Source organism: Bacillus rossius, chromosome 1 (genome assembly GCF_032445375.1).
Source record: "Bacillus rossius redtenbacheri isolate Brsri chromosome 1, Brsri_v3, whole genome shotgun sequence".
Lineage (NCBI taxonomy): Eukaryota > Metazoa > Arthropoda > Insecta > Phasmatodea > Bacillidae > Bacillus > Bacillus rossius.
Window position 1 is genome coordinate 329894317 of NC_086330.1, and position 20187 is coordinate 329914503.

General features: G+C 33.8%; 1 protein-coding gene across 8 annotated transcripts in view; it reads right to left on the reverse strand.

Moving 5' to 3' along the window:
- Positions 1–13754: 13754 nt before the first annotated feature.
- Positions 13755–20187, reverse strand: part of LOC134528031 (phosphatidylcholine:ceramide cholinephosphotransferase 2-like) — a 248470-nt gene continuing 242037 nt past the window's right edge. For all 8 annotated transcript variants that reach the window (XM_063361210.1, XM_063361214.1, XM_063361219.1 and 5 more), the window contains one exon: positions 13755–17783. In XM_063361210.1, coding sequence (XP_063217280.1) covers positions 17628–17783 — 156 coding nt within the window. In that variant the 3' untranslated portion in view covers positions 13755–17627. The remainder of the gene's footprint in view (positions 17784–20187) is intronic.

The following is a 20187-nucleotide window of genomic DNA, read 5'->3' on the forward strand; positions in this document are numbered from 1 at the left end:
TATTGTTAAAAAAAAGTAAAAAAAAAAATCAAATGGTACATTTGCTATATTTTTAACATTTCAGCTTAATAAAATTTACACACATATAAAATTACTCTTTTAACTACCTTTTTTCAACTAAATCTACCTTCTTCCCTAACAAATTCACAGGAAGAAACCATTTATTTTTACAGATAGTTCTCGTACAAATGCTGCATCTGAGATGCACTCTAAATGAGCCACTTTCATACTGTCAATCATGATCAAAAAAGGTTTTTAGTTTCACTGTATACTGCATTTTTGAGTCACTTAGTCCAGAGGCTGACAGGTAGAATGAAGTAGTGTCTAAAATTCACACGTATGAAATACTACAGAAACACTGTACTATTACCATGTTTGTCTCATAGCCACCAAACATCATAGGAAGAGTATAAAAACAATTATAATTAGAAAAATATGTACTGTACTTCTTTCTACTTTCAGATCTATTAAAAATAGTAAAAACTCAGTTTTACAAAATATAAAAATACAACTTTTATATCAGTTACAAATTACTGCATACAACTTTATATAACAAATTAAATCTTAAATTTAAAATACCATACTTTTGCGTGTACAGTTTCACTACTTTGCAAAAATGTCATTCTAAAAATCTAGGCTGAATATGTGTTAGTACAGTGAATTCCTGGCTTTGGCCTCTCAGATTTCTGTTTGTGTATTGTGTTTAATGACCCAGATTCTGGAAAGAGTCACAATGTGAAGTTCCTACTCAAGTCACATACAAGATGTCAACATGCACAAAATTACGATCTCAACTAGAACCTAACAGACATATTTTTGATACAATGTTGCACATAGGCTTGTGAACGCACCACATGCTATATGATTTATCATCAATGCAATAGGACATACACGGATGTGTGTCTTGCTGACTGCAGACATATATAGTTAAAATGATAGTGCATTGCAGTTCACATCTCCAATATGCGCATAAACACTTGTACAACATCTTTCCGATCATGGCTACCAACACACAGGACCCTCCCATCATAAGATATGGTGAAAAATGATATGCGGTACACTGTACGTTTCATTAAAAATATAGTTATCGAAAGAAATGTTCAATATTTAACACATAACTTAAAATTCTGTTATTGTATATTAAACACTTTTCAATCCAAATATACAGCTCATTTTTTTTATCATGAAATACATATAGGAAATTCAGAGATTTGTAGAATTATTATGTACAAAGATAGTACTTAAGACACTAATATTAAACAATAACTTTTTTTTTTTTTGCAAAGTTACAATTAAATTTTTGTAAGCTGTAATATCAAAGTGTTGCACAAAAGTGAACATCTGACAACTACCAAATTATTTAAATGCAGAAATCTGAGTCCATGATATGAAAACACACAGTACACTCAAAAATATGGTAATACACTAAGTGCACTTCTCTTTCATTAATCTGCTGACATAATATTCTGAAATATGGTGATAGTTAAGATCATAATTCCAATATCTACAACAAACTTCGAAGAAAATAAGTTGAACATAATTGAACTCTGCTTCAACCACATATCACTCAGTGCATCCTAATGACTGGTATCCCAAAAACCTTCCGTAACATTGCAAATGCATGCCGTAAGGCACAAAATCTAAGCATATACAGTGTCTAAATGTGCAGTGAGATTGTGCAACAAATGAAACCACACTAAAACTTGGGAAGGTGGAAATGCTCTCTTCTCGGGACTTAATAAGAGAAGAGGTTAAACATCAAAAATCACTATTCCATCCTTTAAAATCTTAAAGCTTAATTACATAAGAAAATTAAATTAACGAATGGTAGGTACATCATTCCAATAAATAAACAACTATCACCAACACTTCAATATAACTAGCACAATTTGTCTTAAATGTGTCCTAAAGGTAGGGATAAGATTATATATTTAACTGCAATAATAATAATAATAAAAAAAAAGAAGAAACACAGCAAAGCATATAAATACAAACTGCAAGATCGAAATGCAAGTTAATATGTCATTTAGCACCGAAATGTAACTGGCTAGATGAAATCAGCAATTTGATCAGCTTTAACTGAAATGACAAAAATTTAATCTTCTATTGTGATGAACTCATTGACTAATTTACTATGCACGAATTTTGTACCAAATTTTAGAAACTAAATGGATTTTAAAAAATTACCAAAATTACATTGTTTGATGTTGCATCTATTAGTAACACATTGTTGTATTAATGATGATTTTTTTATATGCCATATAATATGACAGCAGTAAAGGCTTGTAACCAAACTACGTGTACTGAAATAAATCACAATCCAACAACTTTGTGTTACATTTATATGTACATGTATGTAATCAAATCAATTTAGAAATTTTATTAAAGATTTAAATTATTAAAAAAACAACTAATTAAGGATATTTTATCGTTTTTGAAGTTATACTTAGGCATGTTATGAAAAAATGATGAATGAAATTATAAGATGTGCACGCATCACTGTAACACAAAATTAACAGGTTGAAGCTGCGCAAGGCACCATGTAACATTTTCACAGGAAGATGGCGGACCCATGTGTATTAACATAAACCCACATTAGGGGACATACCAAACGTATTGGTGTGCCAAATGAAACTTTATGATAGAGAAATTTCCATGGAATTTATTTTGGTAAATTAAAATAGTCATAGTCAAGAGTAAATGCCAAGGTTTAAAAAAAACCACATTATTTTGGTATTACCTACATCAAATATAATACATATTTTCCTCGTAACCTTCTGTCAGAGCAGTGGTTATACTGCGTGGTCAATATGCTGAAGGTCCGTGGTTCAAAACTCGGCGGTATTGTTTTTATACTTTTAAGTTATACTTCTTTAGGCGCATTATGAAAAAATGATGAGTGAAATTTTAAGATGTGCGCGCGCATCACTGTAACACAAAATTAACAGGTTGAAGCTTCCCGCTAAACCGCTCATTAAGTCTCGAAAAAAAAGCTACGAACATAATAAAAATAGAACCTCTATCAGTCGCGCATGTTGGCACGCTCATTGCCTCTGATCACCGTTTGCATATTTATAATATTTATCCACGTGTTTCTAGTTTCTACATTCATAATACGTGTTTTAGTTTCATACAAGTGCGAATTATATATGTGCTAATAAATTATATTCAGTAGTGATTTAAATTCAATATTTTGAATAATATTTTTTACTATTCATAAATATTAGTAAAAAAAATTGTGCATTTATACTTTTTCTAGTGCTCCAATATAACTGAGCTTAACTATCCATATGTATTATTTATTGATATAAATTAAAATATTTACTAGAATTAATACTAAATATTATTAAATTATTAATGTGAAATATTTATTATTGGTTATTTAATATTTACAAAATAAAGAAATAAATTTAATAAAACATTTAATAAAAATATAGTGATAAAAATTAAAATTGAAAATTAATTAAAATATTAATTTTTAATATTATTAAATTGAATAAATATAAATATTTATAAAAAATAAATGAACAAATTTAATGAAAACTTTTTGATAAAAATAAAAGTGAATATTAAATTAAGTTAATAATAAATAAAAAAGAATAAACTTAAACTAAATTTTTGAATTATTAAATTTATTTATTTTAAATATTAAAACATAAATAATAAATATTTAAAATTAAGAAACTTATAATATTTAGAACAACTTATGTCATAAATATTATTATTCTCAAAATTTTATTTATTTAATTTTTCAAATTTAAACTGAACTTAATTGACTGTGTTGACTATCTTTTTCCAGCCCTTTTATTTTATTGTAATTAGGGATGGGAAAACCGATTCCCAATTTCATCGATACCTACCGATTCTACTTAAATAATCGATAATCGAGAATCGATGATAAAAGTCGATTCCCGCATGTAGCAAAAAAAAATCATTTCACAACATTGCAAATCTGTCAGATACAATTATTTAACGACACTTTGAGTGGGATTATGACTGACTAGACGCATATATAAGTCATATTTCCCCAAATAAATAATATCTAAAATTTGGGTCGATGTTATACAAAAGTCAAAGTACAAAAAATATTTATAAAAAAATTATCACTGCGTATTAGTAGGGGCCTGATCTTTTCGCGATCGCGATTAAACGACAATAAACGCGAAATCACCGTAAAATACAGTTTTTACGCGAAATCGCCACAACACAACGTTTTTCCACGAAATTTAGTATTAAAACGCGAAATTGCAATGTTTTTACGGGAAATTTAAGTACTAGGTAAAAGACTTGTCTCGTCACTGGTAAACAAACACCGCAACATGGCCGCCAGTGAACATTAATTATAAATGGACTAAAGCAAACAAAAGCTTACACTCGCTCACGTTATAATGTTAAACCCACAAATATACTGTAAAAATATGCAAAACTACAGCGTTTATTTTCCTTTCCGGCATAATGTTTGGATAGATAAGAAAAACAGGCGAAGTTTTAAAGTCTACGCACACCGCTCGGGGCACTGACGTCAGCTTGGAACAGCGACACCAAATAAATACAAAAGCAAGCAGATGATTAAGCGAACGGTGTTTGGAACAGCCTTACGTGAGTGGCCATACCACGTCAGCCGGGGGCGCTGGCATATAGTTGGAACAGCGTCGTAGTATCAAGCAGATTATCGGGCGAACCATGCTACTTCCTCACCCAGCCGTACGGGGCAGCACAAGCATTTTAAATCGCGCCAAAAAGCGGAAAAATGTAAACAAACATTCATTTTCGAATGGTGTGACGATGATGATTAGTTGGTCAGTGTTTTATAGATTTTGTTGGGTCGTTACCACAACGCCGAAATAACAACGAATGAATTTTTGTTTCTTAAATGTAACTTAACGCCGAAATACCACAATCAAGTACAACACTTTCATTTGCTTAATTTTGTTACTGTTTCATTTCACAAATTTTTTAGTTAATTTGTACCCTTCTCCAAGTTAGGCAAATTGTATGAACGAAAATATTTTATACTGCTCAAGGAAAGCTTAAAATTTTTTTTTATAGTTTATTCCGTATTACAAAACAAATTTTAGATTAGTTTGACCCCTTTGACATGAGCCATTTAACTTCTAATGATGTAAACATTTATATGAGTTAATGTTAATAACTTAGTTGTGTACTCAAATTTGATAAATATGAATTTATGATGTATGCTACATCATATATGTATTGAAAGCTGAAAAAAAAATGTTGCAAATAGAATTTGAATTATATAATATTAAGTTAACTATGTGAGTATCGAGAATCGAAGGAATTTTTAAGGAATCGATAATCGGGTATCGGAATCGATAATTTTGGAATCGTCCCATCCCTAATTGTAATTAATTATTTGCTTGCAATTAAAAACTATTTTTTAATGATGCCAAAGTAGTATAACTTCTCACGCGTGTACATAAGTACACGCACCCATTTATTTATGATCAAAACAAAACCGACTACATTTTGATGGGAAAAAGTTTATGAGAATGTTTGGTAACATAACTAGTGTCAAGAGGAATCGGAACTTATAACAGATGAAAATTAGTACAAATACCTAAACATTTCTACATTTCCTATCTACTCAACGGTTTTGATAATCACATGTAGCCCAAACATATTTGCAAATATATTTTGAAATCAATTTTTCTTTGGTGTTTTGTACAAAACGTCTTACCAAGGGATCCATTTCAGCTGCTGACCATCCTAAATGCAGCCTGTGTATGCAAGTAGTAAGTACCAGCTGAAAGTAAATGAACTTCAATTATGAGCTTGTCTAGATAACCTAACTTCTCAATTCATTATGTATTACGTTTTTGTAAATAGCTTAATTTCGATGTGACCAAGTTATTTTTCAAGGGATTTAAGTCAAAAAATTACAGTTCAGTGTAAGTAAATTTTGAGAATCATCACAAATAAAACTTTACCAAACCCAATTCATTTTCAAAATGATTACATATGATTAGGACTAAGAATACTCAAAATTTCAAATACAAAAATCAATTTGTTTTGAAGTATAATTGTAAGGAAGCTGGTGTGTGATACCCTGATACCACATGTGAGTAGCCATTCACATTGAGAATAAGAATTTTTTTTTTGAATGTGTATACGTACCCAGTTTATTTCAGTTCATATATATATATATATATATATATATCTAATATATAAAATTCTCGTGTCACAGTTTTCGTTGCCATACTCCTCCGAAACGGCTTGACCGATTTTGATGAAATTTTTTGTGCTTATCCGGTATCTATGAGAATCGGCCAACATCTATTTTTTCATCCCCCTAAATGTTAGGGGTAGTCCACCCCTAATTTTTTTTTTTATTTCCAGTTTTTGGTAGGAAATCACCATGGCAACGGCTGTTGCTTTGTTGATGCTTCATTCGTCTCTATGGCAACGGCTATTTCATTGTTAGTGCAGTCCTCATCACCGTTGAAATTTTGCAAGTACTTTAAATATCAAAAATTGCCCTTTTTTTTCAAGTATATATATTTTACAGACTTGAAACTTCACAGTAATGTTCCTTATGTTACGCAGGATGACATTTTCCGAAAATTAGATCCCATAGCATAGGTGGTTAAAACCAGGCAACAGTGGGTACTTTGCATGAGAACAGTATTTTGCATTGTTCATGCCTTCTGCGTCTCCATGGCAACAGGCATCGCGCGGCAGTGGCGTACCCACAACGAGGGGCATGTATTATGAGCGGCGCAAGAGTGATCTGCCTGTAGACTGCCGTAGCGAAGTACGGGTACATCAGTTTTATGTTGCGTGCACGAGTCGGGAAACCATCGGTACATTATACAGCATTGTAATAAATTTTCACGGAATTTTTTATTATTTACCATTACTGTAAATGGGAGATGTGGCATAATTCTTTTTCCATTAGTATAGCCGTGCGAAGCCGGGTCGGGCAGCTAGTGTGTATATATATGTGTATATATATATATGTATATATATATGTGTGTGTATATATGTAATATATATATATATATATATATATATATATATATATATATATATATATATATATATATATGATATTAAGGGTCCAATATCAATATACACACAAAAATTTATACAACATGTGCATAGGAAACAGAGTGACTAAGGATAGTGTTGACGAATTTAAAATTAGTATAAAATAGTTCTTAAGACACTTAAAACATCAAAAATTTCAAAAGCACATGTCTTTTAAAAGTTATTTTTTTTTTTAAACCAATAACATAAAACATCTATTGCCATTGCAAGAAAGCATGTACAGTACAAGTTATTGTAAAAAAAATATGACAAAACCCCCCCCTCCCCCCCCACTTTCTTGCTATTAGTATATGGATAGTAAAACTCAATTACAACTAAAACTTGGTACTCGCACAGGCCTACCTACGATTGCTTTAAATACTTAAATGCCAGTAGTATTATCTGCTTTAAATAACTTTGCTGCTGTTTAAATGTTTTTTCCCCACAAAACTCATTCAATAGTATTCACGCACATAAAAGAAACTATAGTTATTTGAAATTTATGAAATCAGTGTGTCTGCAAAGTTTATTAAAGTGCCTTATAACATTGAAACCACCAAAAAGTCTATTATTTTTCTCACTTTTACATACTTTTTGGCATGGTTCATTGAAGAATTTGAAGGAGGGTGTCACTGTGTATTTCGAGCAGTATCTTAAAAAACAACTACACCAAATGAAAACATCTTTAAAGCAAATCTTTTCATGCAAAAACTTAAAAATAACAAGCAAATACTGTATAAATTATCAGTTTGCGTGGAGGGGGAGAGCAATAGAGAGAATTGGGAGCATTCACACATGTAACCTAAAACCTGGGCCACATCAATTGTTTTAAATGGGTTTAAATTCATACTTGTAACACTGAGCTAATGTCGTGACTTACACAACCAACTTTACCAAAGAGATCAGTTATCACCTAAAGGGCCACACATACTTCGCGCGAGATTCAGAAGAAACCAAGAGATTTACGAATAACTTAGGTTATCCAACAGCTTTATCAAAGTGTTAAAATATGTTCAGGCCTGGATGGTGAGTTTTTTTAGTATTTTGTATTTAAACTATTTTTACAAGTGTGAGAATGGCTAAAATGCATGTTTTCGGCACAATTTTTAGGCATGAAACTCCCAGTAGAGATTCTTAAAAGTAATCAAAGGGCTGATATTACAATGCAACAAGAAACAAAAGAGCCTTCTCGGATCTTGCTGTGCGCGTCAACTACCTTCTCCTCCCGCAGTGAGTCAGAAGAGGGGTGGAAACCAACTGTTATGCTTGAGTCAGTCTTGCACAAGCAGCAATGTCTTAAATCAGTAATTTATTTGACTTTTGTCACATCAGAGCATTTTAAGATTGCTGTCAAAACAATTCTATGTCCCTTGGGGTTTCATGTCATTTTTTTTTAAATGTTTTTTATAATGATGTGACTGGAAACTAAATGAATGTTTTCCATTCATCCACAAATATGTATACAAACTTCTTTCAAATATTAAAATTGAAAGGCCCTTGCAATGGCATGGCTGAATAAACTATGTATTATGAACAGAGTATAATGGCATGGCTAAAAAAAAATTAACTGCACCTATAATTTACTGAAGTGCTTTAGTATTGTGTTCAAAACACTGAAACGAAAGGAAAAGATACCAATTTTGTGAACAAGAAAATATTAAGTTTTTTTGCTAACATTTTACTAGTATTAAAAATTCAATTTCATTACTGTAGGTAGACAACCAATTTTGAATTCCTAGTTTAGGTATGATGCTGTAGGTTTTTCTTTAACTGAACACTACAATAATTTTTTCCCCAGAGAAATTTAACAGTAATTTACTTTCGCGTACATTTAAATGTTTTCCAAGTTCTTATCATTTGAGATTATCTCCATACTTCTGCTAAGACTTAAAAATAAGTGCACCATTCAGAACAAAGCCCCTTTCTTCATATGCATGCACAATAATTGTGTTTCTGTCCCAATGGATTGCGTGAAGCTAATTTAAATATTTGAGCGCTGAAGAGAAATTTTGCTGCATGTAGTTATGGACGTGATTCTATCAACATTAACTACAGTTCTGACGTCTTGCAAAATTCATATACTTGCATTTGTTTCAGTTAATGCCCTCTCCAAAATACTAATCCATGCTTTTCTAACAAATTTCTCTCTTCGCTGTGAGTTTTTCCAGCAAAAACCTAGCAACCAATTTCTCAATTATGTAGCTGCAGTTTAAATTGCCACCTTCTTGCAAAGACTTATATAACTTCTTTAATTTTGGGACCAATTATTTAAGAGGATAAAAAGTGCCATTTTTTTCTCAATGACTTTCCTGAGCTGTTTTTTCTTATCCTGAGGGTATGAAAAATTCAACCGGTTTAACTCATTTCCTTTCCCTCAGTCAGAATTCTTTCTATTGATAACATTGAAACACCTGTCGCAGCACTAGTTGTTTCATTGACATTATACATCAGAATTTCACTGAAATCTGTCTCAAATGTAAACTACGTCTCCCCGCAGTGGTGTACCCGATTTAATACGCAATTTAAATTTCAACGTAGAAGCAATTCCATAAATCGGATTGTGTAACTCGGGACCCCAGATATCTTTGCGCGAACAATGTTATCAGCCAGGATGCAGCTGCTTGACTAATCCCGTTCCCTTTCTCAACACGCTGACAGTGGGGTCTGCGCACGGGTTCTTTTTCCTCTTGTCACCTTACACAGCTTCATCTTCATTTCTCCGCCACATACTGGTATGGTTACCGCTCAGATCTCACAGTTGCTCTATGCATGACGAGAAGACTGTGTGCCAGTCTACAGCCTTTCGCTTAGAAGCGATACCGCGATGAAAGCACCAGCGAGCATCGCACATATCATACCCGCATCACTAACACAAATACATCCATTACTAGGCAGGTCCTTCCTCCTTTGCGGAAGTGTTAATGCTCCTCTTTTATACCCACAGGTTATGTTTCACAGCAATGAAAGCTGTTATGAATTAACATCAGACTTAACTCCCTGCCAAAACATCTCTGAACTCTTTAAAATAATTAAATGCATTACATCCAGGAGATTTATAATTTCTAAGTAACAAGTTTACTCATTTATATCCACTCTCATACTTCACAAGTGGATACATGTTCAAAATAGAAAATAACCCTTTTAGTATTTTTATACGATGTAAAGTATTAGATCAAAGGTACCTTCAGAAATTGACAATACAGTAATATCTCATTATGGCTATTTTACACATTTTTTTTAATGCAAAAATTATGCAATGGCTATCTGCAACGAGCACGTGTTTATATTAAGAATAAGTCATTATTATTGTACCACAATAAACTGATACAAGCAAAAGCAATTTTCACCAACTAAAAAGTTTTAATTTTTTTACAGTAACAAAAGATGCATGCAATGCAGTACCATGAACTAATTGATACATTTGGAAGCAACCAACACAAAATGATAATGTAACAGAGTGAGTAGGTAATTTGAGTAACAGATCAATGAATGAGAAAGAAAAGGCTACAATCACAATGTGTGTGCCCTCCCTTAAATGGATCCTTAACACAAAACTGTTACTTTATACTTGGATAGATGCATGCTAAAGATCTGTGTAAAGACATGGGTAATAAAATCATAAAAGGCAACAAAGGGTGAAACTTAAGCTTAGTTACATGGGAAGCATCACATAGAATACAGGAGAGAACCCAGAAGAATGGCGGGGTACACTACAGATTTTACACACACGTAACGGGGGAAAAAGAAGCTGGTCTAACCAGCAAAACATCGTGACAATGGACAGGAAAAAATGTGCTTCCCACAAGCTCGTATGTCCGTCAGTCTCTTTAAAATAAATGCCAATCAAGAGGCTGACAGTACCAACATGTGGCATGGAAATAAGCATGTTTCCATGTTTCGGAATGGAACGATGCTGAAGTTAGGTTAACAGTAGTTTAGCGGAAAATCTTAAAACACCAACAGAAATGGTTTGTACAGTTAGAAACATCAGTAACATATCATGAATGAGAATGCAGGACGTTGAAAGGACACACAAAGATTGAGACACTTCGCTTGGCTCAACAACCTTCAATCTTCAACATATTATGTAAAACAGAACTAAACATAAAGGCTTGGGCAGTGGGCTCACCATGCTAAAAAGGAATCGCTAACAGACAACTGAATAGATTTAAATCAAACCATATGAAACATCTGGTAAAATTTCAATTTGCAACTTGGTATTTCAATAGCTATAGTTAGAGCCAAGATTATATGGTTTTATGCGAAATCGCGAATTTTCACGCGAAATTCATCCCAAACCGCGAAAAATGAGAAATGTTTTCTAACCACAAATAAACACCTCAATATTGATTTAAATCGTTAACTACCGACTATTGGTTGATTGACAAAAATTCCGTATCTGTTTGTAGAAGAAATGGTCGTCATCCAACTGCAGTGTGGTGGTTATTTAATGCGTTAATTATTCATCTTAAAAAATTACAAGATATCACAAAAATTGACGATTTCACGAACAAAAAAAAGATCGTTATCGGAGTTAGGTTAGGGTTTTTAAACGCATCTAGCCACTAGAGATCACGCAATATTGACAACTGACGATCGTAAACTAAAATTAACAAGTTAACAAACACAACAACGTAAAAAATCTCAGCGCCTTGTTTGCTGTATCCATTGAAAAATACACGTGAACAAAAACTGCATTCATTAAATAAATACGTATGAAAATCAAATAAAAGCGAACATTGATATTTAATGATCACTTGATATTTAATGGAATTTCACTGTAACGCAATTTTGTGTGCTTGTTGAATAAGCAGTTTACCGTGAAGCCTTCATTTTCATTTCACACTTCACAGGCGAGAGAGCCAAAATCGTAACATAATCGAAGTTTTCCGATCGCTAATGAAAAATCACCATATTGCAAGTATTTATTTATTTATTTTACGGTCATTAAATATTTTAAATAACGCTTACCTACCCAACCCTCCCGGAAAATAAATAAAAACATTTATTTCACTGACCTGACATAACCTAACCTTTTACTTCGGGTTGAGTATATGGTTCTCTCGCCTGTAAAAAGTAGGCTTCCCGCGGTTTATTTTTTCGCTACAACTTCAGTAAATACTAGTTTTTGGTACCTCCGGGCTTTGTTTACAAATGACGTGCATAAATGAAAGCTAAATTTCTTAATCATGCCGAAAAATAAAGCTACTGCAGCATCACGTGCTGACGAGTTTAAGAATGAGGGATTATATGTCAGTGACGGAAAAATACTTTTCTGTAAATATTGTAATTGCCGTTTGGAGCATGAACGTAAGGACACGGTAAACAAGCACATAATTAGCGACAAACATGTAAAAGCTAAACGATCCCCATGCACTTTGAAACGACAGCTTTCTATCCCAGGAGTGGCGCAAATATGCGCAAAAAAAACAAAAGGAAGATTTTGTTCTCGAAACTGTTGAAGCCTTTGTAGCTGCAGGTATTCCTCTTGAGAAACTTGACAACAGCAAGCTGACTGCATGGATGCAGAAGCATGTAAGTGGTGCTGGTGATCTTCCAACAGCGGATTGATGAGGAAAAAGTACATTCCCCTACTTAGAGAGAAAAAAGAAGTGGAAATCAAGCAGCAGCTCTTGGGGCAAGATGTGGTCATACTCGCAGATGAAACCACTGACAAGAGTAATAATTGTGTTTTCAACATCTTGTTTAAAATTCTGAAACCAGGTGCTGAACAAGATGTTATCTTAGGGGCTTCTTGTGTCCTTGATGCAGCAAATGCTGTTTGTTGTTCTCGGGCAGTGATTGATGTATGCTCCAAATATGAAGTCAAGGAAGAAAACAAGAAAACATAATTGTGTATGTTACAGATAGTGCCAGGTACATGACAAAATCTGCTGGCACCCTAGAAGGTGTATTTGGTGACCACATGTACCACATACAATGTTGGGCCCATAAAGTAAACATTGTTGGGCAGATCTGGCAAAACAACTTGGAAGAACTGAACCTCTTCGTTTGTAAGGTAAAGATGGCCTTTCTTAACACCAGAAAGAGGAGGCATGCATACCTTCAATTTCTTCTCCAGAAACATGGAGAAAACAAGGTTCTGGTCAAATTATTCCCCATGCCAGTTGTTACACGTTGGAACACATGGTTTGAATCTGTATCATACCTCGCACTCCATCTGCACGACATTGTGGAATTCTTTGAGCAGCTTAGCGAAGATAACTCTGGTGTTAAATATATCAAGGGACTCCAGAAGGAAGAGTTACAAAGTCTTGAGGCCACTCTTACATTTGTGGCTCAAAACTGTAACACCTTTGTAGAGCTAATTAATTTTCTTGAAGGAACAAAGTATCCTACTGCTCATCAGTTGTGCACAAAATTGAGTAAACTGCAAACTACTCTTGATGTCTTGGCTAAGGGAATATTACCTGAAAATGTTGAAGACATTTTGGCTGAAATGAAAACTGTCAACTCTGCAGCCCTTAAAGAGCAGTTCAAGAACACAGCTAAACTCAGTCTTATAAAACTGATTGATCTGGTGAACACTGATCCATCTCGTCAACTATTTCTGGGAATCAGCGCTCTAATGAATCCTCAAAATGTAGGAAACATTCGTGTGGAGGAAAAAGAATTCCAGAAACATATTGGGAACCTACCTTTCCTTTGCAAGGTGCAGAAGACCTCTGTAGCGACAGGCTACATAACACTCCAAAACCTGGTTTCCCAAGAGCAGAAGAAACCGCATGTGAACTACATAGACATGGTGGACATACTATGTAAAATGAAAGCGGATTATCCTGAATTTGCAGCTGCTGCTTTAAAGTTAATATGGATACCTGCAACAAATGTGGACTCAGAAAGATCTTTTTCTAAGTATTCTGTAGTTGTAAGTGACAGAATAAGATCTCTAAAACCAGAGAATGCTGAACTGCTGACTATGGTGGCTTTTTCCTGAGCTTAATTATATTGCATTTATAGAACAAAAGTTTAACTGTAGTTTCTATTTTAATTAATTTAGACTCTCTCCTGAACTCAGGAACAGTACTTACCTGCATAAGAATTCTGAATATTTTAGTTGTTAATTTTTTATGTACTCTCAACATAGTATTTATTGTTTAATGTGCATATTTTAAGTCTCTAACCAAAAATTAGTGAAGCATTTGATCAAGGCAGCTCTGCTAGGTGTGTACATGTTATTACATGTGTTTTAATTTTTTATGACGATAAAGACGAAATCCACAATTCTTAATGACGAAAAGTACTTTTTCATAACACCATAAAATCTTGGCTCTAGCTATAGTCATAGAAGATTGTGGTTATTTCGTAGTTATAAAACTCAGTTGCTTACACGCATACAGTAAAACCCCTTATTTGCACTTTTCAAGGAGCCCCAAGGAAAAAGTGTAAATTGCGGGAAAGTGTAAATTGTGGGAAAGCACTTTTATTGGCAGTTAATGCTAAATTTTAGCTTAAAAAAATGTATCAGCATTTACCTATTTTTAATTATTGTGTTTAAAGTACTAACAGGAATATTCAGTTCCTTGGCCAAAACCACTCGGGTACCCACATGCTTGTCAAACTTCTCAATAATTTTAATTTTATCTTCAATAGATAAAGTATTTCGTGGAACTTTATACCTATCCATCTTCAATCAAAATCTTGCCATAAATAATATTGTGAACGATAAAAAAACACGTGCTAACCAAAACGGACGTTGACTAATGTAAACAATGAAAGCCATCATAGATATGTACTGTACATAATGCAGCACTACTAAATATACGTACTGTGTATGAGCGCTTTCCGGTAGTATCGATAGCTCAGCGCTTCGGACTATGCTCTGCTACGAGAGTGCTCTATGACACCATAAATAAAACCGTTTGTGGTTCTGCTACGAAAGTTCTCTATGGCAGCAAAGATTAAAACGTTAGTAGAGGAGAGGCACCATAGAACTTGTCGATACATCAAAACGAAAGGTTACAGACAATAGGCGAACTACTTCAAACTTTTCACATCTATGACTAACGTGACGAGTATTTACATTTTTACCGTGTTTTGAAACGTACATTCCGGGTTTTTTGGTTACGTAGCGGTGTAATTTCAGGGAAAATGCAACACGAAAGTTAATATACAATAAAACGGACCTACATAAAATGACGTTATTTGCGGGAAAACGTAAATAACGAGAACGTAAATACGAGGTTTTACTGTACTTGGTATATTCTACTACAAGTTAAAAATGGCATTAAATCAGACAAAAAGTGTGGAGTGGTGTTTTTTCATGCTGATTTGAAACATGTATTTTAAAATTTTTTGTAATAGTTCTTCACTATCAAGAGTGTCAGCATAATTTAAATTTTGTGTGTGTGGGGGGGTGAATGAACCACTTTGCCCGCTGTTATCTTTGAAATCCTTTCTTTTAGATGGTCAGAATAATAGATTATCATAGATGTTTTAGAATTTCGTGGAGGATATATATATATATATATCCTACCATTCCCCCAGCAAACACCCTTGCTCATTACGAAGGTTAACCATTCCTGGGGTCCCTCTTTCCTTCCTCTTAGTTTTTACCAACAAAACGTAAGTCAGCAAACAGTAATAGAAACAGTTTCAGCAAGTGCCGATTCCTGTTTAAAGATACTAAAAAAAAAGTGTTAGTAATAATGGCGGCCTAATTGTACACGTAAGACAAAGAAATATTTTTCTTTAGAATCACCCAAAAAATATAAAGAACAAAAATATACAAAGTATATTTAGTACAAATGTTTTGATAAAAATAATTTACAAAATGTAGGTATTCTTTATGAAAGTTGGATGACAATTTTTTTTAAACATTTTTTTCAATCGCACACACTTTATGAACACAATCCTGTCAACCAATGCGCTGCATTACAAGTTTCCAACGATAAAAGCGTGCATCGTAACAATAAAATGTTTTTAACACCATGGCCACAACCACACAAAAAGCAAATGCACACATGCACACACAAACTCAAAACAATTTTTTACAAGATCATAAAACACAATATAAAATAAAATAATCAGTTTTTTCATATTTATGTAATGCTAAAATTTATTCAACACATTTCTAAAACAAAATGTGCTTTTTTTTTTTAATTTTCATTTTATCACAACATTGATTACCTAATTCCCTGATGTCTATGCTTCAACAGGAAAGAGAGGTACAACTATCAAACACTATTACAAAAGGATAAACTACCTACATCTATCCTATTTTTTACCTTTCCACAGCCAATTGTATCAGTATAAAGAAATATTTTAAATTCTACAAAGAAACCAAGGTACATACTTCACATGTTTACTTCATAAGTCTTTTAAACACTGACCAAGGGCCAGATCTTAAGTTTCATTTTGCAAGCGGCTGACTTCAAAAAAATCCAAATAGTAAAATCACAATTCAACATTAATAATATACATACTCAAGAGCTTCATCAAAATACATTAATATTTCCAGCAAAATTAAAACAATTTACAATAATGTATATCCATTATTTAATAGCTGGGCAAACACCTAAAGCTGACATGCTGTATAGCTGGGGGAAAAAAAATTACAAAATCAGAAACAGTGAGTGTGATGTCGGACAATGTGTAGACAATTTAATTCTAAACACATGTTTAGAAATTTTTATATTCGTTTTATGATTATATGGGTGTACTGCAAGGTTGCCTAACTGTTTTCAAAATGGCGAAGAAAACCTGTGCACCCCACACCATATGTGCAAGCAACTGGTTAAGTAGTTCTGAAATAACAATTTGGTAGAGAAAGATACAAAGTTTTGCTGGTCATTTTTCTTCCAGAGGTGATATTATTTCCCTTTATACAATTTTCAGCCTCAGCTTGAGGACTGCCACAGATAAGAATACAATATTTATCACAGATTATTTACATTTGTAATAGGAAGCCGCTGCTATTACATGCCATTATTGTTACTGCATACATGTGTAAGGTGAATATTCAACTCTAAATAAATGCACTTGATCAGTACTATGCATGTTAAGAAAAAAATCTGATGTTCTGCTATTTAAAAAATATTAACGTGATTGCCAAATATATTTTAAAACTATTTTGATAACAAGAAGATGTAATTTGTAAAATTAATGTGTATGCATGCACCTTAAGTATATCTTTAAAAAGAATGATAGAAAACTTATCAACAACATACAACAGCGAAGACGACATACCACAAACGTACACGCCAACGTCGTAGCGCCAACACAACTAGCAGAAAGCTTAACAATACAGTGGTATGATTATAAAATAAATGTTCTGGCATATCAGGGTGAGAACCATCGATTCCACAAACGCAGCGGTGCACGTGAAAACCCCTGCCCTTCCGCCCATTCACAGAATACGTTAGTATATAGTACACATTATGTGAACGTATGTATGTATATATATAATAGCTCCGTGGGACAAGAGCCACACACTGTCGAGTTGACACGACAATAAATAAGACGAGCATCCCTCACGCCCGGTCGATCGCCAGCGTGTCGCCCACCCGCGCACTCGGTACGTCCCCGGGCAGCTTGGTGAAGCGACACCTGGGCTCGCACTAACTGTTCCTGTTGGGGTGCTTGGCGTGCCACCGGCGGGGCCAGGGCAAGGGCCAGTCGTACTTCCTGGGCACCGGCCCCCCCACGTTCCGCTCGAAGTACAGGAACAGCCGGAACCACCACATCCGCGCCAGTAAGTTGTTCGGTCCGGCTTGCTGCAACGAGCGACAACGCCCCTGTCAACTCCACATAGTTCACACACCTGTACAGGCTGCTTCAAAGGTTCACGTTTGGTTACGATCGCTTAAGATCTACTTTCTGCATCATTTCGCCACATGTCTGAACAGTTCTTTCATGAACATGGCAACCTGCATGCAATCTATCCCAAGGTAAAACAGTACTTTATTGGGGGAAAAAATGAAAGTGTTAACATCATGCGTAGAGATGGTGATTTAAAGCATTTAAAATAATAACATTTAGCATTTTGAATTTGAAATTTAGCATTTTGTAGCATTTTTAAAAACAAGATTTAGCCAATTCTCTCATTTTACATTACTGAAGAAAAGTATATTTTTAAAAAGCATTAAATAATACACATATTAATTATTAACAACCACAGAAATAAAGATCTAGCACAACTACAAAGATAGCCTATCTTGGCAGGTTTCCAAACAACTTTTTAAGACTTATGAGTGCAATAAATTGAATACTTAAAAATTTTCTTCATCCCAATTCTCGGTGAATCTTTTTATTTGCATCTTGATATCCCTCAGATTTAATGTGCTTTTCAAGTACATCTTTTTTTTTCCACTACAGACGGCAATTACATAAATTGCACATTAAAATATTTGTATCACTATCGTAGAACTGTTCACTTTGGTATTCATTTATTCGATCGCGAATGGAAATTACGTTTCGTCCCATTTTTACCACGAGCAATAACAGTACACATTCACGAGCATGCACGTATTTGTAAACACACCACCTTCCACAGACTACACCAGAACGCAGCTTTCACGTGAAACACAGCCAGAAAATGGGTGCGGCGAAGCACAGATGTCGCAATATGGTGGCCTAAAAACTTGTGCTCTGCAAGATGACGGACACTCTTCCAGCTAGTTGTTCTTTGGTTTGTTTACAATCTCGAGGCACGGATGGCCATTTTTCATTCAATATTTACAAACAATAGTGTTGTGAATGACTTGACAATAAGATACTTGTGCTGAATACGCCATAAAATGATTGTTTCTTTTGATACTGAACTGAAACGAAATACAATCGGTAAATAAATTGTGTAGAGTGAAGACGAATCTACATTTTTTACCTTGATTTCGCATTTATCTCGGAATAGTCTAGATTTCACATTTTATAGCGGAAAAAATATGATTTAGCATATTTTCGCATCTATTTCGTGAAAACGAAAAATCACCATCCTTAATCATGCACAATCTTATTTTAAAGGACACAAAAACAAACTATTACTATAGTGTCTCTCATCCTTAGATTGCAGTGTGCAAACTAATAGTATTTATTCTCTCTTTCCAATGCACATCTGCTATTGGCACTGTTCTTGTTTAGGTGTGTTTTGTTGTCAGATATACACAAAGAGTGCAAAAGTTTTAGGGACAGCTTAATAGAAAATTTTTTTATGATCTATCTAACCCCACCTTGGTTTCAACAACTTTTTGGCTGTGTTTGACTATATGACATAATAAATGAAATGTCTTGTTATTAATAGTGACTTCCATCTACAAATAGCTTCTCCAGTGAAATAATAATCAGTGTTTAGAAGTTAGAATTTATTTCTTCAGAATGTATACAACTGTAGTAGTACTATCAAAAGACACAATTTAATTGTCTTACAGTAACATTGAAAATACACTAATATTTAGTATAATTATTGATGGCACACACACACACAATATGAATTTTAATATAAACAAGCCGGGTATCAATCTAGCAACAGTGGGCGCCATTTGTTCTGTTCTGAAATCTAAGCATGAGACACACTTTAGCAAGCACCAGTTTCAAACGTACAACATTTATAAAATAATGTTAACGTCAAGTAGCCACTTCACTTGAAGTTCTGCCTAACTGGCATACGACAGAATGTGAATATATTTGTTCATTACCTGGTTATGGGCTGCGATTTGAAAGAAACAACAACACTTATTACTATTCACTTTTCTCTTATTATCGTAAATTAGTAAAATATTTAATAAAAAGAGACAAAATTCAATGGACTCGAAATACCAAGAATTATATTAAAACTAACCTTAAAATATTTTGGCGATATGTCAAAACTAATGAAAGATGGCTTTTATGAACAGCATTCTCTAAAAATTAATGGAACTATTACGAATGATCCCGCTGAACTAGCCAATGGATACGCTAAATATTTTTCCAGTGTCTACGAACCTTCTACATGTATCCAACAACCTGCGACAAACAATATACATTTAGTATCTATTCCTGTGCCCACAATCTCAGAATGTTTAGTATTATGGGGCATAAAATCGTTAATCATCCAAATCTACGGGTCCTGATGGCATACCTAATTTCATTATAAAAGGCTACTCTGAATTATTAGTCCCTCTTTTGCTGAATATTTTTAATTTT